The sequence below is a fragment of the Mchenga conophoros genome, linkage group LG10 (genome assembly GCF_057382185.1).
Source record: "Mchenga conophoros isolate Kocher_MC1m ecotype Shallow Benthic linkage group LG10, M_conophoros_male_GT1.1, whole genome shotgun sequence".
Lineage (NCBI taxonomy): Eukaryota > Metazoa > Chordata > Actinopteri > Cichliformes > Cichlidae > Mchenga > Mchenga conophoros.
Window position 1 is genome coordinate 36,633,745 of NC_140535.1, and position 25,895 is coordinate 36,659,639.

The window sequence follows — 25,895 nt, forward strand, 5'->3', positions numbered from 1 at the left end:
GGCAGGCTGTTATGATGTCATAGATCAGAGTAAAGATTCATTATGACATTAGTAAACTAACATCCATCAATTCGCTTCCGCATATCCTTTTCAGGGTCGCGGGGGTGCTGGAGCCTATCCCAGCTGTCATAGGGCGAGAGGCGGGGTACACCCTGGACAGGTCGCCAGTCTGTCGCAGGTCCAACACACAGGGACAGACAACCATTTGCACTCACGTTCACTCGCACATTCACACCTAGTGGCAATTTGGATTATCCAATTAACCTATCCCCACAAGCTGCATGTCTTTGGACGGTGGGAGGAAGCCGGAGTACCCGGAGAGAACCCACACAAACACGGGGAGAACATGCAAACTCCACACAGAAAGACCTGATGGTGGAATTGAACTCTGGACCTTCTTGCTGTACAGCAACAGTGCTAACCACCGTGCCACCGTGCTGCCCCAGTAAACTAACAGTTTATGATTATTATTGATGGTTCTTATAAAAGTACTGTGACAGACAGGTGAGCTGCCCAGGTGACCCCGCCTCCCGTCCTATGACAGCTGGGATAGGCCACACCTCCACCTCAGACACAGCAGCTGATACCTGAACACAAACACCCTGGAGCTAGGACTCGTCTGCAGAGTAACAATAAGAGCTGAGGAGCCAGTCACTTTGTTTTTCTGTTGCCTTGGTAACCATATGAAACGACTGATTCTTTCAGCTTTGCTGTTTGAGTCGGTTTGTAGGTGTTTGCAGTGAATAGATGTGTCCAGCAGAGGGAGCTGCGGTGTCAGAGTTGGCTGCCCTGAGCTTCCTGTTTTGTTTGTGGGAACTTCCTGTGATGTAAAACGTTCACCGGTTGTGTGTAACGAGCTCAGCGTGTTGCTTTGGTGTAGCTTTGGCGCTGGCAGTGGTCTGAGCTCAGTCCCGTGTGTCCTGCACTAAATCTGTTGGATGCTTTCTTCTATCCACACATCATGCAGATGATTTAGGATGTCCCCAAACAAACTGGTCCTGAGTGATTCAGAGCTACCCTTTGATGAAATGAAGGACCCTGAAGGAGCCGGGGCAGTGCTCGGGCTCGCTGTGTCGCACAGCGTCCTGGGTCCACTGACTCGGAGCGAGCCACGTTCCACACCTCCAGTGCTGAAGCTGCAGTAGAGAGCTGAGGCCGCAGGTGGTTGATTCTGTCATGGCGTTACCTCTGAACGAGTTCGGGTCGGCCCGGAGGAAACACTGTCCAACAGACAGGTGACCCGGGACAGGGACGCAGCTTCTGCCTCACACTGTGCAACGGACTGAATTTCCTGACAGTCGTAGCAGAGACACCCCGAGCTCTCCCTCCACTTCCTCCTGCTCTGACACCGAGGTGTCCCAAACCAGCTGACAGGTGTGCCGCGTGACCCCGGCCACTGATGGTTGAGCTTTACATCATTGCTGACATCACCATGAATGAGTTCAAAGTTCACAAAAAAACATTCACAGAGGCGTGGCCTCATCAAGGTGGCCTCCGCCTTTCAGACACAGCCTGTGGTCAGTCAGGTGTTTTTCTGCTAAAACCTCTAAAACGCAGTATTACTGTGAGGTACTGCAGTACTTGTGGTACCAGAGGTATTAGTACTGCATATTTACCCGTCTTTGAGGAAGACAGACAGGACTTCTCGCAGGTCGAGCACGTCGCAGGCTGCTGATTCGTTTTCTAGCGAGAAGAGAAAACGATCATCCTCCAGTTTCCCGTGAAGCTCCTCCTTCTCCTCACCTGCACAGTTGACACAGGTGAGTGTTTGCTGATGTTTGGGTGGATCAAAGAGACTCTGACATATCACCACATTCATATTCATGTACAGCGTTTTGATCTCTGCGAGGGCACCTGGATTCATTTGAACTGCATACCTGAGGGGGCGGAGTCCAACCTCCTTCTACCTGCCAGCGGCTGGTGAGGCGGGACTTCTGAGCACAGAACACACACAGAGCGGCAGGTGAGCTCAGATCAGCATTTACTGTCACCTGTGTGTGTGTTACCTTTGTGTGTGTGTGTGTGTGTGTGTGTGTGTGTGTGTGTGTGACCTGTGTGTGCGTGACCTTTGTGTGTGTGAGTGTGTGTGTGTGTGTGTGACCTGTGTGTGAGTGAGTGTGTGTGTGTGACCTTTGTGTGAGTGAGTGTGTGTGTGTGACCTTTGTGTGAGTGAGTGTGTGTGACCTTTGTGTGTGTGTGTGACCTTTGTGTGTGTGAGTGTGTGTGTGTGTTACCTTTGTGTGTGTGTTACCTGTGTACTCGTTGACTCGCAGCAGCTCGGTCTGCAGAGCCTGATTGGCTCGCTCTGCCAGCAGGATGAGGGAGGGGGTCTGTGGGTCTGATGAAGACACCTGCACAGGTGAGAGCCTCAGATGAAGGAGGGAGTGTGTTATAAATGTTTAATAAGCTTAACGAGCATCATGAACACAGGACAGTACCTTTGCTCCGGAGCAGATCAGAGACATCGTTTCCTCCACGTCGTCAGTGCAGACCACCTGATACAGCCTCTGAAACACAAACACACACACCTGTCACACATATGACACCTGTGTAACGCCTCTGAGCGTGTGCGGTGGCTGAGCTGATTCTGGGTCAGACCTGCTCCATCATGGAGGGAAATGAGGCCAGAGCGTGCACTCGTCTGTAGCGCCCCCTGCTGTATTTATCCTTTATGAACTTTGACCTCTCCTCATCTGTGGACTCTGGGCGGAGCTGCTCTGCCGCTGGCACCGCTGGAGCCCACACCTGATTTGCCAGCTGGTTACCATAGGTAACGAACAGCTGGCAGAAGATTGAAGGTAAAAGTTAACTGCAGTTTCCATAATGTCCAGCAGAGGCAGCATTGACTCCAATGTTAAAACTCTACAGCAGAAATAAACATGTTTACAGCCTGAGACAAAAACTGGTCTCTATCCGGTCTTTAAGTCTGACGTCATTAGCCGTGTCTGGGCCCGGACTCAGCTGCAGGTCCATAAGCCAAATGGTCACTGTGGCTGCTCTTCCAGGTGTAACGGTTAAGTTTAACGTTCAGGCATCCATGAAAACTGAATTTATTAAACTTAACAGAGTTAGAAGTTAGCAAGGAGTTAGCTTGCTAGTTTCCGTCTAAATATAATATAGCCTGTCCCGACTGAGAGATTTCTAAAACAAATTCAAACGTACAGCTCTGCTATCGCTTCTGAAATAAATGAAGACAGAAAACTAAACAGCAGTGACGTTTGTAGGGTTACTTTAGTTTGGCTAGCTGGTATATAATGATGTGCTACGTGACCGCTAGCGACACAGCTATGTTAGCATAGCATAAACTTTTTTCCCACTCAATAAAAGTTCCCGATGATCAGGGACAAATGCAATCGCATGGCAGGATGCTGTAAACGGAGAACAACTGAGATAATCCATCCACAATAGTTAGTCATTCATATACTGCTGCATGGGCTGCAGTTACATCCTAAGGTTTTAAAAACTGAGCTTTAAAATGAACAGTGGTGATAAAAACTGAGAGAGGCCGACCGTGATCAGTGACTGTTTTTAGGGGCTTTTGAGAATAAATAGAACCAGATACAAAGCATTAAAACATGTTAAAAACACAACAGCCTTATTAAACGCAGAGTAGCAGGTTTCATCACGTCATCACTTAAAGACCTGATAGATCATAACAACAGTGGGTGGTGACAAAGGCAGCTGTAGCTGCTAACTGGCTGGTTGAACTGGGACTGTGTTTGTGTTGCACTGTGTTCAATCTCCACCCACTCACCTGTATCAATGGTTCAGTCCAGATTTTATTGTCCATCCTTAGACTGCGCACCTTCGACAGGTTGCTGCCCAGGCCTCGATGGTGACCTGAGAACATGTTAGCATTTTGCGTTCAGTGGGTTTTACAGAATCTCAGAATCTTTGTTGTCATTGTGCTTTCGAACAACAAAAACTGTATACAAACCAATTCACTACAAGTGAAAAAAGGGCAATTTTAAGAGGATAAGTATGTACAATAAATTTTAAACAAAGAAAAAATGAAATAAATAAATAAATAAATAAATGAATATAGTATTTACAAGACTGTGAATAAGAATGAAAAAGTGAGGATAGGGTTGCTGCCCAGTGCTTTAGTCCTCAAATATTTTTTCTATTTAACAACAGAAAAGAAAATGTGTGAAGGTTGTGTTTTCGCAGTGATCACAGTGTATCAACAGTCTACAGGTGTGTGTTATCAGCAGGTGAGTTTTATTGACAGGTGTGTTTCCCTCAGACTGCACACGTTTTATTGGCAGTGGTGAAACTGGAACGCTGGTATCGTTTCATTTAATCAGCATCATATAAACTGTTCCAGCTAACAGTCAGTGAGTCAGGCTCACATTTGGTTTCGTTTCTTTATCTCAGAGCTTTCTGCTCTGTTGGTTTGGACGTATGCTACTCCTGTGATATCACCGAGATCTTACAACAGTGTTTGTTGGTTTCTCTTCTGGGCCTTTAATGGCACTTTGGAGGATCTTCTGCACCTGGTTATATTTGCTCATTCACAGCATCCAGATTCTTAAGAGGACAGCTCTGAGTCTCTGATCTTTTAAAAACAGCACAGGGAGGTGCGGTCTCTTGGACATGAATCTGTGCCTTTGTTTTGGTAGATTAAAATCGATTTTGTGTTACATATTTTCCTCAATATTTTTATTTTCTGCCTTTTTCATACTTGTGTTCTGACATAAGTCCTGGGTAATGTTGCTTCTTTACGTCCGTGACCAACGATCGTTTGAATCCTGAAAAGGTTCACATCGATGCGTCTCATTCTGCTGTTACACAACCCTCTGCATTAATAATCTTAACGTGTACCAGGTGTGCTGTCATACCTGCACAGTGCTGACATATGACCAGCAGCAGATTGACCGAGGCCCACTCCGGATTGGCCGCACCACAGTCCCCGCACACCTTGTTGTACGGGTGTTCCCAGAGACGCAGCGCCACCTGACAGCAGGACAGAGCGCTCTGGATACTTGAAGACAGCCTGTCCACCCAGACGGACAGATCCTTGGACGAATCAACAGACAGGCTGTAGGTAGGGGGCGGGGTTAAAGAGAGGAGGATATAATTTTAGCAAACAAATAAACACCATACAGGTATGGACCGACAGGCAGACACACAGACGGGGGTTTACTTGAAGGTCTTGTATGGAGTGATGAGGCTAAACGAGTGTTTCCCCGTCGATTTGACCGAGGCCACATTCAGGGGGACGGTATACGAGGCCACACCCAGCTGGAAGCCCTCCTTGTTAGGGTAAATCCAAAGGTCATGACCCCAGAGGGCAGCATAAGCACGACCCCGCGGGTCCTTAAGGGTGATTTGTCCATGGAGTTCTGGGGGGGTGGGGCTTGGATTGCCTCGAGTGGCGAGAAGAGAAGTGACCCAACCGTCCTGAACCTCTGATAGACAAACAGAAGCAAGCAGAAAAAATATGAGGCGTGAAACAGGGAAGCCGAGACCGCAGGTCTCTTTTATAATCGTGCTAAAATCGCTCACGCTATAAAACAAAGGCAGGTTTGACCAATCTGGTAGGAGCTGTCCCCAGTCGTCTTCCTGTGTTGGGTCAGTAGAATCCAGTAGAAACCAGAAGAGTCACTGTTCTTACCTTCACTATGAGCCATGAAGTCATAATGCTTCTTCCTGAAGTAAACAGAGAATCTGCCTTTGTCCAGTTTCTTCACGTTGGTGATACTGGAGACATGAAACAACACCTCGCTGAACCGGTCCTAAAGAGCAAAGCAAACGAGTAAATCGCTTTGGCTGAAGTCATTAGATTAGATTAGATAAAATAAAACTCTATTAATCCCCTGGTTGGGTTCCTCCTTCGTTTTCACACAGCTGAATAAACGTCAAACAGAAAACTGATAAAACAGAAGTGTGAGATCGTCGAGAGTTTACACCAGTGTCCTGATATATTTTAGACAGCAAGGAGCAGACGGACGATTCATTAAACTCCACCGAGACAATCTGGACATTTCATTAAAAGTTTAATAAACTGTCATCTGCCCTTTATTGTTAGTTAGCACCTTAAACACTTCAAGCTGTGAGCTAATGACAGTAATATAAGAGCAGATTCATGCTGGTTGTAATTGGCTGTACGTTTTATGTCTAATCATGCATGATCTGATTAGTCGACTATCAAAAACAGGGGCGGAGCGTGGGGGTGGCTTACTGGGCTTAAGCCCGGGTTGTTTTGTCAGAAGCCCGGGGTCTTTTGGAGTGTAATTTTTTCATAGTTAGATGCCTGGCTGACAACTGTATAAAACAAAAAGTACACACAATATTCGAAGCACATAGTGCACACTGTGGGAATTTACGACTGTGCGTGAATCCCCCCTGATATTGGTATGATCCGAGCTCAGGCACTAAGCGACTGAGCGAGGGGGCGGGGCAGCTGCTGCCTGTGAGTGCGCTGTTGGAGAAACGCAGCCAGCCATACTAAGGAGAGCTTAAGTTTGACCAGGTACCAAAGCAAATCATTTGTACCGTACAAATAATGTAAATATGACGGTGAATCACGAAAGATTGATATCAAACTGATCACTTGACCAATATTACGTTACTCGCTCTTCGAGTGAATCAACAAATGGCGAAATGAAAAGCCGAACAAATGCAATTTTTTTTAGAGAGTCTTAGCTTACGTGTGTTTATTTCATATTTTCAGTTCTTACCCTCCCCGACTAAATCGGTTTCAGTTATGTACTGAAATATAAGAATGGACATTAGAGGGTTCTTTCAAAGAAAAACTCAGGTAAATGTTATTTTATATATTATGCTTTGTATGTTGTTCAGTATATTTCTATGCAAAACAAGAGGGGTTTCAGTACACAGCAGGATATTCACATTTATAACCAGATATTTACACTTTAGGGAGAAAACATAAAACATTTTTACTGTACAACATCAATTTAGAGTAAACTTTTGTTTTAGATAAATATTGAAACATATTTTGAATCAGTTAAATGTCAGAATAAAGAGAGACAGAGCTATTTTTATCACTTTGATCAAATGTAGGAGTACATTGATGATGTGCAGAATTATTAGGCAAGTTGTATTTTTGAGGAATAATGTTATTATTGAACAACAACCATGTTCTCAATGAACCCAAAAAACTCATTAATATCAAAGCTGAATGTTTGTGGAAGTAGTTTTTAGTTTGTTTTTAGTTTGAGCTATTTTAGGGGGATATCTGTGTGTGCAGGTGACTATTACTGTGCATAATTATTAGGCAACTTAACAAAAAACAAATATATACCCATTTCAATGATTGATTTTTACCAGTGAAACCAATATAACATCTCCACATTCACAAATATACATTTCTGACATTCAAAAACAAAACAAAAACAAATCAGCGACCAATATAGCCACCTTTCTTTGCAAGGACACTCAAAAGCCTGCCATCCATGGATTCTGTCAGTGTTTTGATCTGTTCACCATCAACATTGCGTGCAGCAGCAACCACAGCCTCCCAGACACTGTTCAGAGAGGTGTACTGTTTTCCCTCCTTGTAAATCTCACATTTGATGATGGACCACAGGTTCTCAATGGGGTTCAGATCAGGTGAACAAGGAGGCCATGTCATTAGTTTTTCTTCTTTTATACCCTTTCTTGCCAGCCACGCTGTGGAGTACTTGGACGCGTGTGATGGAGCATTGTCCTGCATGAAAATCATGTTTTTCTTGAAGGATGCAGACTTCTTCCTGTACCACTGCTTGAAGAAGGTGTCTTCCAGAAACTGGCAGTAGGACTGGGAGTTGAGCTTGACTCCATCCTCAACCCGAAAAGGCCCCACAAGCTCATCTTTGATGATACCAGCCCAAACCAGTACTCCACCTCCACCTTGCTGGCGTCTGAGTGGGACTGGAGCTCTCTGCCCTTTACCAATCCAGCCACGGGCCCATCCATCTGGCCCATCAAGACTCACTCTCATTTCATCAGTCCATAAAACCTTAGAAAAACCAGTCTTGAGATATTTCTTGGCCCAGTCTTGACGTTTCAGCTTGTGTGTCTTGTTCAGTGGTGGTCGTCTTTCAGCCTTTCTTACCTTGGCCATGTCTCTGAGTATTGCACACCTTGTGCTTTTGGGCACTCCAGTGATGTTGCAGCTCTGAAATATGGCCAAACTGGTGGCAAGTGGCATCTTGGCAGCTGCACGCTTGACTTTTCTCAGTTCATGGGCAGTTATTTTGGCCTTGGTTTTTCCACACGCTTCTTGCGACCCTGTTGACTATTTTGAATGAAACGCTTGATTGTTCGATGATCACGCTTCAGAAGCTTTGCAATTTTGAGACTGCTGCATCCCTCTGCAAGATATCTCACTATTTTTGACTTTTCTGAGCCTGTCAAGTCCTTCTTTTGACCCGTTTTGCCAAAGGAAAGGATGTTGCCTAATAATTATGCACACCTGATATAGGGTGTTGATGTCATTAGACCACACCCCTTCTCATTACAGAGATGCACATCACCTAATATGCTTAATTGGTAGTAGGCTTTCGAGCCTATACAGCTTGGAGTAAGACAACATGCATGAAGAGGACGATGTGGACAAAATACTCATTTGCCTAATAATTCTGCACTCCCTGTACACTAAGTTTATTGTTAATTAATAAGAAACTGCAGACGATTCCATTCTGAGCTGAAGAAGCTTCTGATTGGTTCGTAGAGTCCATGTGAGTAAACTGGTGGCACAGCTGTGGATGCATATAAGACAAAACACAGAGGCTGTTTCTGTGACATGGGAACATCAAGAGATGTCAACAAAAACAGCAGGAACAGAACTGTGGAGCTGCATAAGTGTTGTTAAGTCTAATTGTTGAATGTTGCCATTGTGTTTCTTAAATTTGTACAGTCTTAGTTTAAGCAGTAGGATCAAAGCCATTCCTTTGATCCTGACCACCTCTCCAGCCACTCTGTGCTGGGGGAGGTTTTATTGTAGATACATCCTAACTTGAAGATCTGTTTGATGTTTGGTAGAGCTTCCTACCCTTTGTATGGTTTCACTGTGTTATTTTTGGTAAACCATACATTGGGTGTGGGGGAAGACTACCCTCTTTATGACCAAGGATGTTGTTCCTGCTTTTAGGTTTTATGACCCTTTGACCAACAAACACACACACACACACATTCTCACATAACACACACACACACACACACACACACTCTCACACACACACACTCAGTGTATACATTTACATACAGTGCCTTGTCTTTGTAACCAAAGGGGGGTTGCAAGGGGAGGTGTTTTGTAAACTATTGTTTGAAGTTTGTCAATAAAAGGCAGCGAGAGGAGGCCACCAGTGTGGTCATTTCAACGTGCTGGTCACAGACGAGAGGCCTCCCTTGCGCAAGAAATCGAACGTTGTTGCCTTGCTTTTCTTTCATGGGAATAAGTCTTAGATACAGCGGGGTCTGAGTTTAGACCCAACATTTATTTGGTCCTTCGGAGCCGGAGCCTAACACATTGCATCCACCGAGGAGAGGGAGAGGACGCCACCGCAACGTCTGGGATGATTGACGTAAAGCCCTGGTGTTTTTGGCTTGCCACCAGGCCGGGAAGTTTGCGCCTGACCTCCCCTCGGGATGGATAACGATTGACGGGATCCAGAGACTCTTCCCATGAACGTAAACAAACAGTGAGTACAGAAGGCCTTAGAGAGCGTCTCTATAACCGTGTGAATGAATGTGGATCCTAGATACGCGTCACCGTGATTCTGCGTGAAACGTTTGAGTCCGGGGGAGCGCTGGTCACGAGAGCGCACGTGACCCAAAACAATAGAGAGCGGCTACGGGCTGTGCGTTAAACGTGAGTCCGGGAGCGCGCTAGCCGCGTGAGAGAGACGCAGGCTTCTCCGCCATTTGGGGCGTAGAGAGTTCTCCGCCATTTGGGGCGTGGAGAGAACCTAGGTTCAGAGTCCGGAATCTCCGCCATTTGGGGCGTTGGAGAGTGTCCGAAGGTTGAATTCTCCGCCATATGGGGCGTTTGAGAGTTTTCAACAGAGAGCGCTAGCTGTGCGTGCAAACGCAAGCGATAGGCCTATGTTGTGTGTGTGCGGGCCAGACGTGGTCTGCGTGAGTGTGGCTGATTGTTGTCTTGTAATGGAGAATAAAATGTGTAAGTCTGCCTTAGAAGGAGATGTAAAATTTATGCAGAAAGTTTTACCAGGCAGCACGCAGTATGTAGGTTGTTGGTGTAAGAAATGTGGATTTGAAGGGACATTAGTGGAAGTTAAGTGTAAAATGCTGGTAGAAAGAATAGCTGTAAGTGTAGCAGGTAAAACAGGTAAAGCGAAGCAGAGGAAGGAATTGCAGTTAGCAGTTGCTAAGTTGTGGCTGGAGCAGGTTCAGAAGAGGAGAGAAGCAAGAATGTTAGCAGAAAGTAGAGTCAGAGAAGAGCGTGAGAGAGCAGAAGTGGAGGAGAGATTAAAGGCATATTAGGAGCAGCATTGAGTCCAAGACAGACTAGGCAAGAGAGGAGACAGAAAGGAAAGAAAGTGAACACAAACGTTACAACTACATATCCATCCCTGACACAACACAAAAAAAAAACCCATATGGTGTTTCTGTAACAGAGTGTGAAGATGAAGAAAGTTTTTCTCCTGATCAATTCCGCGAGTGTGAGAGTGTCTGACGTCATGGTGTGTGTGAAAGGTATCCAGCTGGGGCAGACGTGATTCTGCATGTCACCTGCCCAGTGGACAAAAAGAAATAAAACAGTTGTGTGGATGAATGATGGCACGAAGAGTGTTTGGTGTTTCTCAGTCTGAAACAGCTGTAATGCTATTTTCTGTTTTGGAGAAAAGTACGGTTAAAGAAAAAAAAACAGAGAGAGATGTGTGTTGTTTTAAGCAGTGATGAGAATAATGGAAGTGTGATGAGAGATGAACACAAAAACATACTGAAAATGCATTAACTATACTAACCCCACATGCATATACACATACAATGATACTCATGAGACCAGACAGCATCTTAAGCATGAGATTCTGTTTGTCATCTTGTCCAAGTCACTAGTAAGATGAAAGTGATACATAGACTAGTGGACTGAATATTATAGGAGGACAGATGGTTGCATTATAGAGGAGAAAGCAGAATGCTGATGAGAGGTCTTAAATGAGTGAGTTGAGTGAGCTGATTGTGAGTTTCTGGTGTGTGAAGAAGTTTTACCATGACACACATTTAGTTACATGAGAACTAAAACTGATTATGTGCTAAGACAACAGGGTTATGCTGTATGTTGTGTGTATGGCTGATTGGATGAATGTTTGAGATTAAACTGGCTGTTTGATTGTCTTTATTACTAAAGTTGAACCTGCCAATTGGGTTGTTACGATTTATCCCCCTGGCATGAAGAACACGTGTCATGACTTAAACAAGGCCTTTCTTTCCATTATTTTCTTTGATTTCTTTTATTTTCTTTCTTTTATTTTGTTACTTTCATGGTGCACTGAAAGTTTTGTTTGATGATCTCTGTTTGAGCAGATCTGCACGATTAGAATCGAAGCGTCGTCGAGAAAACTGTTGCAAAGTGAGCTTCCCCAAAATTAAAATGGGCTCTTATTTGGGACAATCAGGAAACAAGTTCCTGTCCAAAAGGATTCAACGAGGAAATCCAGTCTAAATTATTTTTCTTTTTGAAATGACGTTGTTTTGCTGAGCGTGGAAACGAATGCAACGATAATTTCCACAATTAGCAAAAGAAGGAATCACTGAGTGAATGAGTAAGAATTTTAAAATAAATGGGGAACTGACTGACTGACTTAACACCATTGTGTGAAGTCAACCCCCACTTGACAAAGGTGTGGATGTATCTCTGTGTGTGTCTCTGTTACAGGAGCAGAAAGATGATAGCAACATCTGAGGTTGCGTGATGGTTTAACCTTTTAAATGCCATTTTTATGTTTGTGAATCTATCAGAGGTGTGTTATTCATGGGCTTGTGGTACTCACAGAAGTTACTGTGAGAAAGTGTGTACACACCTGCGCAGCGCTAACATTTGCATTTTTTCTTACAGCATTGCAGTTTTTCATGTGATTTGATGATGTGGTTTTTAGCAGAACAACTGGTGGATGTTTGTTTCTTTATTTCAGGTTTTGTTTTCTTTGAGAGTGCATGTAGCATTCAGCAGAAGTGGACAAGTGACATGAGTAAAACAAATAAGAGATTACGATATTTATGGAATAGTTTATTATGGGCTCATTTGCTGGCCACTTTTGGACCCATAATAATATATGAGTGGAGTGACTTTGCTTAAGGGAAGTCACCGATTACATTAATGTTAACTGAGCACATGGGATGATCCATGTTTGAGGCGAATTATGGTAACAATAGGGATTTAATGATTTGAGAAAACCTGCACATGACACTTGTCTTGCTGATGCTGAATGCTTGTTACCCTTGTGATATACTTGTTTATAAGTGTGACGTTTGATTTTACTTCCAGATCTTGTTTTCCAGGCCATGATGGTGAGTATGCAGGCTCCTGGTGGAGCCAGTTTTTAAGGCAGGGATCCAGGTTTGGTGAGTTGACGCATGAGAGTGTCCATGCGTCAAGAGGTGGGGTCCAGAAGTAACATTAAACAATGTTTTCTATTATTGTTGCAGTGATTTGTGTGATTAGCTGTTTATTTACAAGTATTAAACCTATGCAAGTGGTGCATCCTTGTTCAGATGAGGCTTTGATGGCCTATAAGTGAAGTTCACTGATTATAATGTGGAATAACATTGAGATGTTAAATAATTTGGAATAAATTATGGGAAAACGTAGGAGTTTAATGAGTTTAGAATAAACCTGCAATGATACTTGTCTCTGTGATGCTGAATACTTTATTACTCTTATGATCTACAGTTGGTTGCGAATGTGAAGTTGTTTTAAATTTAAGACTTTGTCTTCTGTGATACAGGAGCTGGGAGCTAAACAAGCTGAACATTTAAGTGCTGATTAATGTTTTTATACAGGGTTACAGCTTGGAGTGAAGCTGCTCCAAGGGACAAACCCTGGAGATTGTTTTAGGGAGACTGTGCAACATTCTTGTACATGTCTCATTGGGGAGTTGACACATGGCGAAAGCCGTGTGGCGAGAGGAGTGTCATTTTTTCAATTTGTAGATGTCGTGAGATGCCATGATGAGAAGGAGTGACTGAGAGGATCGCCCACAAAATGGAACCTGAGGGAGCGTGCCAAGCTCCAAAAAGTGACAGCGCAGAGGAGGTCCAGCGATGGACTTGTGGTTCTGTGAACAGCACAAATGCAAGGTGACTGTAAAATAACTAACAGCACTTTTTCCACAAGTGAAGCCAGTAACTTACTATCCTAAAAGATTAGCTCTAGTTGCTCGTGCTTTACCTCCATGCGTGAGATCAGTATGTGCAGCAGCTTAAGCTGTACAATGTTTCAATAGTTTATTTCACCCTTTGACACTGTTAGTTCCACACGAGGTAGATGTTTACTATTGCAGACTAAACTTACATTTCTGTCACCTACAAGACACTTGTCTTTAATGTTACTGTTACTCTCACAACCACACATATTACCATAAAGTGGTGCAGAATTCTGAATCTGTCCAACCCTTTTTGCCAACGGAGGAGGGCACTTCTCATGAGTGTAGAGAGCGCGAGGAGAAGACGTGTAAGCTGAGGGATGACTTAATAGATGTGCCACTCGTTGAGGAAAAGGTTTGGTTTGTTGATGATTTGAGTTTTATAACAGCAGAGGGACAGACTAGAACAGGTTTTACTGTAGCAGACAGTGAGAGAGAGTAATCTTTGTAGGACAACTAGCATGTTTCATGTTTGCTTGAGCAGCAGAGATGCTAGCTTTAACGGAAGCGTGTAAAGCTGTAGAGAGACAATATACACTGATAGGCAGTATACATTTGCTACTGTACATTTCTTTGTAGTGCAGTGAGTGAGACGAGGTGTGACAACCTCTACAGGGAAACCTGCAGAACACACCAAACTCTTGCAAATTCTGCTGGATGCAGCGTTATTAACCAGTGGAATTGCCGTTTGTAAATGTGCAGCACACATGTGAGGGAAAGATCCGGTTGCATTAGGAAAAGTTTTTGCAGATAAGATCGCAAAAGAGGCAGCTTTAGTTAAACATGGTGTTAACCTTTTATCAGTACAGCATTAGCAGACATGCAGGCCCACTCACCTACTGCAGGACAATAGTTGTGACTTACAGAGGGAGCAAGCTTGCAGGATGATTTTTTATCTGTGTGATACACCAGTACTGCCTAATAATTTGTATAAGACTGCTGCTATTTTGAGCCATTGGCTATGCCATGTCTCAAACAGGAGGGAGATGAGCAGTCGTTATACTCACTCTAGGATTATTAAATACTTTTAAAAAAAAGCTTTTTTGCAGAGAGAACTAATGGAACAGTAAAGTTAAGATTTAGGAAGACAGGCAGGACATGGTTAGACTGTATAGAATAAGTACATGAGGATTACTCCAACAGAGAATGGTCTGACTCTTTGAGATTATATATGGTAGAGCATTTAGAGTTCTAGTCTTCTGTAGTGATGATAGAAAAGCAGAAGAGAGAGCATATTAGCGGATTAGATGCTTGAAATGTTTAAAAGTAAAGTAGTCATGAGAACAAATGATCTGCCAGATGATTCTGTTTCTTCGCAGGAGCAGAGCCTGAAGTCTGGAGATTGGATGATGATAAGGCCATGGAGAGGAAGTGCTGGTCCAGTCCACGATGGGAAGGTCCATATCGGATGCTGCTGACGACGACCACAGCAGTGAAGATTGCCGGAAGGAACACTTGGATATATCAAGCGCACTGCAAGAAGGTGACACACATCCAGGCCAGCTCGGAGTAAGTGGCAGGAAGACCGGGAACAAAGGGGGGGGAAAGCCTCCAGGGCCCCTCGTCTCAATCCGGTGAAGAAACCAACTGAGCCACAGGTACTCATCAGAATGGCTGGGAATGTGCTGTGCATCTTCTTGTGCCTGTGGACCCTGAGTGGGATGACAGGGAGCGCACTGGGACAGAGCGAACCACACCAGGTACCCGCATGGGTTTTCAACAACTACTGGTGGCAGTTTAAGAACACAACCGCTCACATAAACAACGAGACCAATGGTTATGCTTGTGATGCCACTGGCTACACATTCTTCTGGACTGTGGCCATGTAGCATCACTGAGAGCGAGACAGTTTGTTTGGTTGCTTTAGCAACACATCCAGGAACACTGCCAACTTTTCAACTGCTCTGAACCTGAATGGAAGGTTGATTCACCAGTAGCTGGGAAGGTGAACTGCTCTGGTAGGACAGACCTGCTCGTCTGACTCAAAGAATATGACTTGTTGCAGGACATTATACAGTTAAACGAACTGGAAACAGGCCAAATGCCTATGTGTATGAAGGACAATGGATTAGCCCAAGTTGGAGATTAACCATGGAACATGGCAACATCACTTATTCTTTTGTCTTTTGCAAGAAGGATGTAAACAGAGAAGCCTTTTGTCTACATTTACATCATGAACACTTGAGGTTTTGAGCCAAGAAGATCAAAACAGCTTGATCCAATTTCCTTTACAAAGCTTTTTCTGTGGTGACAACAGGACAGGAGAAGAGTTGTAAATGCAGATAATTCACAAGTTGACTCTAACCCCCACAGGATGCCTACAGTGAGAAGATTTGGGGGGTTGATAGGAGTCAATAAAGAAGGGTGTTGACTTGCTGCAGCTTTGAAGTTAGCTGAGAGCCACATGGACAAACAATAAAGTCAACTGATGCATTTAAATACCTATGTCTATATACAGTTGGATTGTAGTGACACATGATTTTTGAGAATGATGATTCTTCTTGTTTGACCTTTGACATTCAGTTGTTTACTTGAAGAAATACATAATGAATTGCACGACAGGAGTAGATCCGCCACAAGACTGGATAGCTTGGTTACCGTCTGGTCCTTGGTGGCATCTTCTTTTGAAAATATTAATTCCTGTTTTTGAACTGTTGATACTGATTTGCTTATGTATAGGATGTAGTTTACTGTGCATGAATGAAATCTACACTGACACTGTCTAAACAAAGGGTGCATAAGTTGAAATTTAAGTATGCAATGACAAAAAGGAGGGAAATGTTAAGTCTAATTGTTGAATGTTGCCATTGTGTTTCTTAAATTTGTATAGTCTTAGTTTAAGCAGTAGGATCAAAGCCATTCCTTTGATCCTGACCACCTCTCCAGCCACTCTGTGCTGGGGGAGGTTTTATTGTAGATACATCCTAACTTGAAGATCTGTTTGATGTTTGGTAGAGCTTCCTACCCTTTGTATGGTTTCACTGTGTTATTTTTGGTAAACCATACATTGGGTGTGGGGGAAGACTACCCTCTTTATGACCAAGGATGTTGTTCCTGCTTTTAGGTTTTATGACCCTTTGACCAACAAACACACACACACACACATTCTCACATAACACACACACACACACACACACACACACTCTCACACACACACACTCAGTGTATACATTTACATACAGTGCCTTGTCTTTGTAACCAAAGGGGGGTTGCAAGGGGAGGTGTTTTGTAAACTATTGTTTGAAGTTTGTCAATAAAAGGCGGCGAGAGGAGGCCACCAGTGTGGTCATTTCAACGTGCTGGTCACAGACGAGAGGCCTCCCTTGCGCAAGAAATCGAACGTTGTTGCCTTGCTTTTCTTTCATGGGAATAAGTCTTAGATACAGCGGGGTCTGAGTTTAGACCCAACAAGTGTGGCTCAGTTTGAATACAATTTGGTGCCATTTACAAGAAATACAGACAGTTTCTCTCTTTACTCTTAAAGTTAACAAATATGTTTTTATATTTATCTAAAAAATAAACATTTAGTCTGATTTGATGTTACAATTAAAAAAGTGTTTTTATCTGAAGAGTAAATATCTGGTTTCAACTGTAGATTTGATGATTGTCAGCACAAAGAGGGAACAAGAGCAGGTGAGACACACCTGTTAGTCACATGGTTGTTTACCAAAAGTATCACCGTATCACAGGTCCTCATGTATCTCGTACCTCGTGTTTCTTTTTAGGTTTGTTATTTTTCAAATTCTATATTTATTAAGTTCTGCAGCTTGTTTGCACAACAAGGATAAATAATTATATAAACCTTTCTGAATCTAAACAGTGGACTTTGGTATTATTAAAAAACAAGTGTAGTGCAGGTCTGATGATTTTCAGTGCTGCTATCATCTAGTTCAGATTCTGGTTCTGTTTTGGTTAAATCCTCAGTAGTCCTGATTTTGAACTCTTGTAGTCCTGTTTTAATTCTGGATCAGTTCTGGGTCTGGTTGAATCGGGGTTTAGTCCTCGTGTCTTGATACAGCCCGACTTTGTTCTTTCTTGCTGCTTAATTAAAAAACTAGTTTAAGGTGTCCTGCACATGTGATATATACTTTTCCCTCTATGAAGTCATTCTTTTTTGAACAAAACTCAAAACAGAGCCAATTAATCTTTCAGTCATTTCTAACCCCCCCCCCCCCCGGAAAAAAAAATCCCACCACCCTTTTGGGCTAAGCCCCGGGTGTTTCAAATGTCTGGCTCCGCCTCTGATCAAAAATAATCGTTTGTGGCAGCCCTAATGTGGATGCTAAAAATGACAGCCTCAACATGGCATTTAATCTGTTATTAGACCCAATTGGCTTCCTCAGAATGTAAAAGAACCCACCCACCACTAGGGATGGGTATCGTTTAGGTTTTATCCGAGGCCAGTGCCAAACGGGTACTTTTGAAACGGTGCCGGTGCTTAAACGGTGCTTGAACTGGTGCTTTAGCTGTTTTTTTTTTTAAATAACAATGTTAGCCTTTTCTGCAGCTATGGGGCATATATGGCATCACTCTTAGCTGGAAGCAGTGCTTAAACAATGGAAAAAACTCAAACTTTGTCCAAAAACCTCTCATGTTTAACTGTTTTCCACTTTTTCTTTGGTCATTTTGGCCTTTTTGGCCAGGGTGAAGGGAGTATCTGCCATCAAACAAGAGGACAGCCGCATGTAACTACGATCTCTAATAATCAGCTGCAGCGGCTTGCAAGAGTATTGGGCCCCCTTGAACTTTCCCACATTTTGTCACATTAAAGCCACAAACATGAATCAGTTTTATTGGACTTCCAGGTGAAAGACCAACACAAAGTGGTGCACACGTGAGAAGTGGAACCAAAATCAGACATGATTCAAACATCTTTTACAAATAAATAACTGCAAAGTGGGGTGTGCGTAATTATTCAGCCCCTTTGGTCTGAGTGCAGTCAGTTGCACATAGACGTTGCCTGATGAGTGCTAATGACTAAATAGAGTGCACCTGTGTGTAATGTCAGTACAGATACAGCTGCTCTGTGACGGCCTCAGAGGTTGTCTGAGAGAATATTGGGAGCAACAACACCATGAAGTCCAAAGAACACACCAGACAGGTCAGGGATAAAGTTATTGAGACATTTAATAATAATGGATTGGATTTATATAGCGCTTTTCAAGGCACCCAAAGCGCTTTACAATGCCACTATTCATTCACTCTCGCATTCACACACTGGTGGAGGCAGCTACAGTTGTAGCCACAGCTGCCCTGGGGCAGACTGACAGAAGCGAGGCTGCCATATTGCGCCATCGGCCCCTCTGGCCAACACCAGTAGGCAGTAGGTGAAGCGTCTTGCCCAAGGACACAACGACCAGGAAAGAGAGCCCGGGGATTGAACCGGCGACCTTCTGGTTACAGATACGCTTACCAACCCCCTGAGCCACGGTCGCCTGGAGCTCACAGGCCGAACAAGGAGAGCGCCGATCAGAAATGCAGCCAAGAGGCCCATGGTGACTCTGGACGAGCTGCAGAGATCTACAGCTCAGGTGGGGGAATCTGTCCACAGGACAACTATTAGTCGTGCACTGCACAAAGTTGGCCTTTATGGCAGAGTGGCAAGAAGAAAGCCATTGTTAACAGAAAACCATAAGAAGTCCTGTTTGCAGTTTGCCACAAGCCATGTGGGGACACAGCAAACATGTGGAAGAAGCTGCTCTGGTCAGATGAGACCAACATGCAAAACACTATGTGTGGATGAAAACTAACACTGCACATCACTCTGAACCATCCCCACTGTCAGATATGGTGGTGGCAGCATCATGCTCTGGGGGGGCTTCTCTTCAGCAGGGACAGGGAAGCTGGTCAGAGTTGATGGGAAAATGGATGGAGCCAAATACAGGGCAATCTTGGAAGAAAACCTCTTGGAGTCTGCAAAAGACTTGAGACTGGGGCGGAGGTTCAGCTTCCAGCATCAACGACCCTGAACATAAAGCCAGGGCAACAATGGGATGGTTTAAAACAAAACATATCCATGTGTTAGAACGGCCCAGTCAAAGTCCAGATCTAAATCCAATCCAGAATCTGTGGCAAGATCTGAAACTGCTGTTCACAAACGCTGCCCATCTAATCTGACTGAGCTGGAGCTGTTTCAAAGAAGAATGGGCAAAGATTTCAGTCTGTAGATGTGCAAAGCTGGTAGAGACAGACCCTAAAAGACTGGCAGCTGTAACTGCAGCAAAAGCTGGTTCTACAAAATATTGACTCAGGGGGCTGAATAATTACGCACACCCCACTTTGCAGTTATTTATTTGTAAAAAATGTTTGGAATCATGTATGATTTTCGTTCCACTTCTCACGTGTGCACCACTTTGTGTTGGTCCTTCACCTGGAAGTCCAATAAAACTGATTCATGTTTGTGGCTGTAATGTGACAAAATGTGGAAAAGTTCAAGGGGGCCGAATACTTTTGCAAGCCACTGTATGTACCACAGGCCTTCAAGCTGGCTGTAGTTAAACCTTTACTCAAAAAGCATCTCTAGACCCAGCAGTCTTAGCTAATTATAGGCCAATCTCCAACCTTCCTTTATATCAAACATCCTTGAAAGAGTAGTTGTCAAACAGCTAACAGATCATCTGCAGAGGTTTATTTGAAGAGTTTCAGTCAGGTTTCAGAGCTCATCACAGCACAGAAACAGCTTTAGTGAAGGTTACAATGATCTTATGGCCTCTGACAGTGGACTCATCTCTGTGCTTGTCCTGCTAGACCTCAGTGCAGCGTTCGATACTGTCGACCATAATATCCTATTAGAGCGATTAGAACATGCTGTAGGTATTACAGGTACTGTGCTGCAGTGGTTTGTATCATATCTATCTAATAGACTCCAGTTTGTGCATGTAAATGGAGAGTCCTCTTCACACACTGAGGTTAATTATGGAGTTGCACAGGGTTCAGTGCTAGGACCAATTCTGTTTACATTATACATGCTTCCCTTAGGCAGCATCATTAGAAGACATAGCATACATTTACACTGCTATGCAGATGACACCCAGCTCTATCTGTCCATGAAGCCAGATAACACACACCAATGAGTTAAACTGCAGGAATGTCTTAAAGACATAAAGACCTGGATGGCCGCTAACTTTCTGCTTCTTAATTCAGATCAAACTGAGGTTATTGTACTCGGCCCTGAAAATCTTAGAAATATGGTATCTAAGCAGATTCTTACTCTGGATGGCATTACCCCCATCTTATCTTAATGACCTTGTAGTACCATATCACCCTATTAGAGCACTTCGCTCTCGCTCTGCAGGCCTACTTGTTGTTCCTAGAGTATTTAAAAGTAGAATGGGAGGCAGAGCCTTTAGTTTTCAGGCCCCTCTTCTGTGGAACCAGCTTCCAGTTTGGATTCAGGAGACAGACACTATCTCTATTTTCAAGATTAGGCTTCAAACGTTCCTTTTTGCTAAAGCATATAGTTAGGGCTGGACCAGGTGACCCTGAATCCTCCCTTAGTTATGCTGCAATAGACGTAGGCTGCCGGGGGATTCCCATGATGCACTGGGTTTTTCCTTTCCAGTCACCTTTCTCACTCACTATGTGTTAACAGACCTCTCTGCATTGAATCATATCTGTTATTAACCTCTGTCTCTCTTCCACAGCATGTCTTTATCCTGTCTTCCTTCTCTCACCCCAACCAATCACAGCAGATGGCCCCGCCCCTCCCTGAGTCTGGTTCTGCTGGAGGTTTCTTCCTGTTAAAAGGGAGTTTTTCCTTCCCACTGTCGCCAAAGTGCTTGCTCATAGGGGGTCATATGATTGTTGGGTTTTTCTCTGTATCTACTGTACAATATAAAGCACCTTGAGGCGACTGTTGTTGTGATTTGGCGCTATATAAATAAAATTGAATTGATAGGTCCACACAGTGAGACAGGTACACAGAGTGAGGTAAATAACACAGTGAGACAGGTGAGAGATGCCAGCTTACTGTGCGTTTCTTCCACAGAGACATCAGCTGTCCGTCCAGCGTCGCCCATAATACATTATGTCTGTTAAAGGCAGAAAACAAGTTCATCATCCATTCAACTGACAAGTAAGCAGTCACATGATTTTGGGTCCCCTGATTAGCCCAGGTTAGCTGGTTCTGCTCATACTATAGGAAACATGAGTTTCTAATGGGATTTTGTTTCAGCGAACGAGACAGGTGAGGCCAAAAGACCAGAAAATGAAGAACCTTTTATGAAGATCTTTAGGTGCTGATACATGATAAATATCCCAACAGTAGATAGTACGGACCACTCGAGAACCTAGTCTTTGTGGACACCCTTTAGGTTTTGAGGCCCAGGCCGACTCTGTCCTGGAGTGAATCTAAAGCACGACTTGTGAAACCTGTGATGGCCTTGACATTACCTGAAGCCTTTCCAGACGTCCAGCCAGCTTGCCCGGACGACAGGGCTCTGAGGAGTAGGTTTCCCGCTGGCGCCCTTCTTCCTTGACACTCGGATGGTGGCCGCCCTGCAGGACACACCCACGTTAACACTTTGAAGGTCGATTTAGTTTTGCAGGCGTTGTGCGTAGTTGTGTTTACCTCGGTGTCTTCTGTCTGACAGATTTTCCTGATCGGCCTGCTGTGTTGGGAGGGGGCGGGGCCGGCCGAGTAGGTATCAAACGAAAGGAAGTATTAGTCGAGATTCTGCAGAACAAACACAACGACACCATGAGAAAGATGTTTCAAACCCTTTAAGGAGCTTTACATTGTAAGGTAAACCCTACAGTGATACAATTTACCGACACGTTCTCATCCCAAAAACATTTCACGCCAGGTGACAAACCGTCAACATTACGTTTTTTCCTAAATATAATATGAGATAGTATGAGAACCGTTTGGACTCAATCTACACATGTTCGTTCATTTTCCTAAAATCGCTTGGGAGAACACTATTTAACGTCATTAAAGTGCTGGTTAGGGTTAGGAACAAGGTTATGGTTAAGGATAAGGTTAGGTTTAGGGCTGGAACGTCTGTTTCCGCAGGACTGTCACTGGATTTCATCTATAACCCGGCGTGTACCATATGAACACGGAAGGTCACCTTTCGCGTTCCTCAGGAACGCCGCACGACTTGACAAAACATCAGGATGTTACGCCTCGGGAGTGAGAACGGTCTGAATTCACAGTAACCATACACACTTGTCATTGTTGGTCGTCGGGGCAGAACGAGGATCTGCTTCAGCTGTAGAAGGAGCGGGGCTAACACCTGATTCTTCCTCCTCATTGGATGACTCAGATTCAGCTTCCTCTTGGGTCGTCCAGCAGGCCAACGTGGTGTCCGACGGGTTTTCTGCTCTGGTGCTATGAGGACCTGGAGATAAAACTGGAACCAGAACCAGGAAAAACTGAAGCAGTTGGAAGCCAGTGGGAAGAAGCCCAGCAGAAGAAATACTAACAGTACCTTCACCTGTTAACCCTGCAGCACCCTCTACAGGTGGCAGCGTGACTGCAGCAGTCGGGTCTAAAGCTGATGTCACCAGCTGTGACAGCGCTCCAACATCTGGACACAGGTTCAGAGGAACACAAAGAGCATGTGTTAGTTCTTCTTACCCTCAGAAAGGGCTGAATCCTTTTAAGCTTGCAGAATGTTTAACGTTCAGGTGACCTAAAGCTGTGCACCACCTCAGGTGATCACCTGCACCTGACCTCCTGACACTTTCTACCAGCTGGAAGTGAAGCTGCACTCTAACTGTGGATCATACCCTCCTGATGTTTATATAAAAATTACACACAAACGTCCTTTTTCTGGTGGTCGTACCTGTCATTGCACCTGTACGAGCATCTCCAGCTCCACTTCCCGTCAGCGAGGGTGGGTGGGGTTTAGTATTTGGGAGGGGTGGGGCTGATGGAGAGAAGCTCACAGCAGGGTTACCCACACTGCTAACAAACCCCGCAAAGCTGGGAATGTTAGCCAGTGAGTTAAAAATGCTGTCCAAGCTAGGAGCAGGTGCAGGTGTGGTGGAGGGGGCGGGGCTTAGCACAGCAGTATCTGTGTTAGCACCAGGTGGCATTGGATTGAATGACGCAAGGTTAGCCTCAGTGCTAGCAGCTTCTGCTAAGTCAGGTATGTGGGTGGTAATGCTATTAGCTATGCTGTCTAAGGAGGGGGGAGCAGAGGGTGTGGAGGGGTTCCAGGGGGCGGAGCCTCCAATGGAAGCAGCGACTCCTGCCAGTGACGGGATGTTGGTGGCGATCACGCCAGTGACGCCGTCCAGAGTTGGCAAGGTGAGGCTACGACTCAGTGCACTGTGAGCATCTTCATCTGAGGAGGACACATGACATCAGCTTCATCATTATTTCACAACAAAAAGCTCAGAAACTTTCACAATAAGACTTCAATAAAGATCACTGACATTTTCACAATAAGAGTCTTGTAATACCAAATGATGATTCACAATAAAAATGCTAAACTTTCATTTAGACTTTTACGTTTAGAGAACAGTGAAAAAGACTATCACAATAAAAGGTCAGCAATATTAGTGATACTTTCTCAATAATAACACCTGCAATATAATTACAGGGGCTTTCAGAGTAAGTCATCTAATAATACACTGGAATGTCACAATAAGTGTGACAGCATGGGGAGCTTCATGAAAGAGTCCTTCAGAGTAAGAGTCTGGTAATGTTCCCTGGAGAGACACTTTCATAATAAAAGCTTCCTGGGCAGAGCTCTATGGGGCAGTAGAAGGACGACCAACACAGTCTCACTTTGTGAATTTTTCCACCGTCTTTGAAGTGATCTGGTCGGAGCAGCCCGGGACATGACGTGACACGATCTTTACAGAGATTATCTGATTACCACAGGAAGACAAACTGGTTTGAGATAATCACTTGTGATATCTGAACAAACAGTGGGAGGAGTTTCCCTCGCCCGAACAAACAGGTTCACCGGCTCGCATTGAAAAAACGCCAGCAGCTGACTGGTAGGATGAAACTGACGAGGTCCTGCAGCTTTTATTTTGGTCTCTCACTTCCTGTTTGGATGCTCAGGTCTTCACATGTTTGTGTTTAACCTCCTGTTTCATTCTTTCCTTCGTGTCTCGTGTGTTTGATGAAGTCGTCCTCTTTGTAGGAGCTGAAAGAAGCTGGACCATCTTCAGTTCTTAGCATTTGATCCCAGAGTCTGCTGAATCATCATCACTGTATCGTCGGGGTTCAGCAGTGTAAGACTGACTGTGTTGGTTAGAGAGGAGATGATTCCAAGATGATTCCAGGGTGATTTCAGGCTTTCCTGCATCTTAAAGGAACCCTCTCGCTCACTCAGACCTGCTGCAGGTTTGGACCGAACCAAAGTGTCATCATGGATCAGGAGCAGTAAGGACGTCACACACATGCTCTGTTCTGTTTCAGGGGTGTCAAACATAAGGCCCGGGGGCCAGAACCAGTCCAGTCTGCTGCATGTCTTTGGAAAATGTGAAGGAGAGCAGAGATTTATAACTGTTACCTGTGTTAGAGCCTTACCTCCACTGTGGCCCTTCACACACGCCAAAGACATTACTAACTGATAAACAATGAAAGGACAGAAACCACCTACACGACTGTTTTTCTCCTGGATGAGCATCTCAGGGATCCGGTGTTACAGAGCAGTTTCACTGGTGTGGAGCCCACTGTGATCTAGAGCCCACTGTGATCTAGAGCCCACTGTGATCTAGAGCCCACTGTGATCTAGAGTGGGCTCCACACAGCCCACCGTGTAAGGTCAATTTCACATCCCTGTGCCTTCTCCACTCTGTGTGTGTGTGTGTCTGTGTCTCTGTGTGTGTGTGTGTGTGTGTCTCTGTGTGTGTGTGTGTGTGTGTGTGTGTGTCTGTGTGTGTGTGTGTGTGTGTGTGTGTGTGTGTGTGTGTGTGTCTCTGTGTGTGTGTGTGTGTGTGTGTGTGTCTGTGTGTGTGTGTATCTATGTGTCTGTGTGCGTGTGAGTCTGTGTGCGTGTGTATCTATGTGTCTGTGTGCGTGTGAGTCTGTGTGCGTGTGTATCTATGTGTCTGTGTGTGTGTGAGTCTGTGTGCGTGTGTGAGTCTGTGTGTGTGTGTGAGTCTGTGTGCGTGTGTATCTATGTGTCTGTGTGCGTGTGTCTCTGTGTGTGAGTCTGTGTGCGTGTGAGTCTGTGTGCGTGTGTATCTATGTGTCTGTGTGTGTGTGTCTCTGTGTGTGTGTCTGTGTGTGTGTGTGTGTGTGTGTCTCTGTGTGTGTGTGTGTGTGTCTGTGTCTCTGTGTGTGTGTCTGTGTCTCTGTGTGTGTGTGTGTGTGTGTGTGTGTGTGTGTGTGTGTATCTATGTGTCTGTGTGCGTGTGAGTCTGTGTGCGTGTGTCTGTGTGCGTGTGTGTGTGTGTGTGTGTGTGTGTGTGTGTATCTATGTGTCTCTGTGTGTGAGTCTGTGTGCGTGTGTCTGTGTGCGTGTGTATCTATGTGTCTGTGTGTGTGTGAGTCTGTGTGCGTGTGTATCTATGTGTCTGTGTGTGTGTGTGAGTCTGTGTGCGTGTGTCTGTGTGCGTGTGTATCTATGTGTCTGTGTGTGTGTGTGTCTGTGTGCG

At 44.5% G+C, this 25,895-nt stretch overlaps 1 protein-coding gene and 1 long non-coding RNA gene across 7 annotated transcripts in view; one reads left to right on the forward strand and one right to left on the reverse strand.

Annotated features, from left to right (window-relative positions):
* The window catches only part of LOC146566445 (arf-GAP with Rho-GAP domain, ANK repeat and PH domain-containing protein 1), a 35,289-nt gene that overhangs the window by 5,517 nt on the left and 3,877 nt on the right, over window positions 1-25,895 (reverse strand). For 4 of the 5 annotated variants that reach the window (XM_085290114.1, XM_085290113.1, XM_085290112.1 and 1 more), the window contains 15 exons: window positions 23,120-23,623; window positions 22,763-22,861; window positions 22,501-22,684; window positions 21,901-22,005; window positions 21,723-21,827; window positions 21,301-21,361; window positions 5,618-5,738; window positions 5,147-5,411; window positions 4,842-5,041; window positions 3,755-3,840; window positions 2,599-2,781; window positions 2,439-2,507; window positions 2,252-2,351; window positions 1,878-1,934; window positions 1,617-1,743 (listed from right to left, as the gene is read on the reverse strand). In XM_085290114.1, the coding sequence (XP_085146240.1) occupies window positions 1,617-1,743; window positions 1,878-1,934; window positions 2,252-2,351; window positions 2,439-2,507; window positions 2,599-2,781; window positions 3,755-3,840; window positions 4,842-5,041; window positions 5,147-5,411; window positions 5,618-5,738; window positions 21,301-21,361; window positions 21,723-21,827; window positions 21,901-22,005; window positions 22,501-22,684; window positions 22,763-22,861; window positions 23,120-23,623 (2,266 nt within the window). The remainder of the gene's footprint in view (window positions 1-1,616; window positions 1,744-1,877; window positions 1,935-2,251; window positions 2,352-2,438; window positions 2,508-2,598; window positions 2,782-3,754; window positions 3,841-4,841; window positions 5,042-5,146; window positions 5,412-5,617; window positions 5,739-21,300; window positions 21,362-21,722; window positions 21,828-21,900; window positions 22,006-22,500; window positions 22,685-22,762; window positions 22,862-23,119; window positions 23,624-25,895) is intronic. The other variant, XM_085290111.1, reaches the window with a different exon arrangement.
* LOC146566446 (uncharacterized) lies at window positions 818-16,671 on the forward strand. 2 transcript variants are annotated; one of them, XR_014894221.1, is made up of 3 exons: window positions 818-1,760; window positions 1,832-1,963; window positions 12,455-16,671. It is a non-coding gene; the product is annotated as an uncharacterized LOC146566446 (long non-coding RNA). The 2 variants fall into 2 exon arrangements; XR_014894222.1 differs by lacking the exons at window positions 818-1,760; window positions 1,832-1,963 and adding an exon at window positions 6,433-6,475.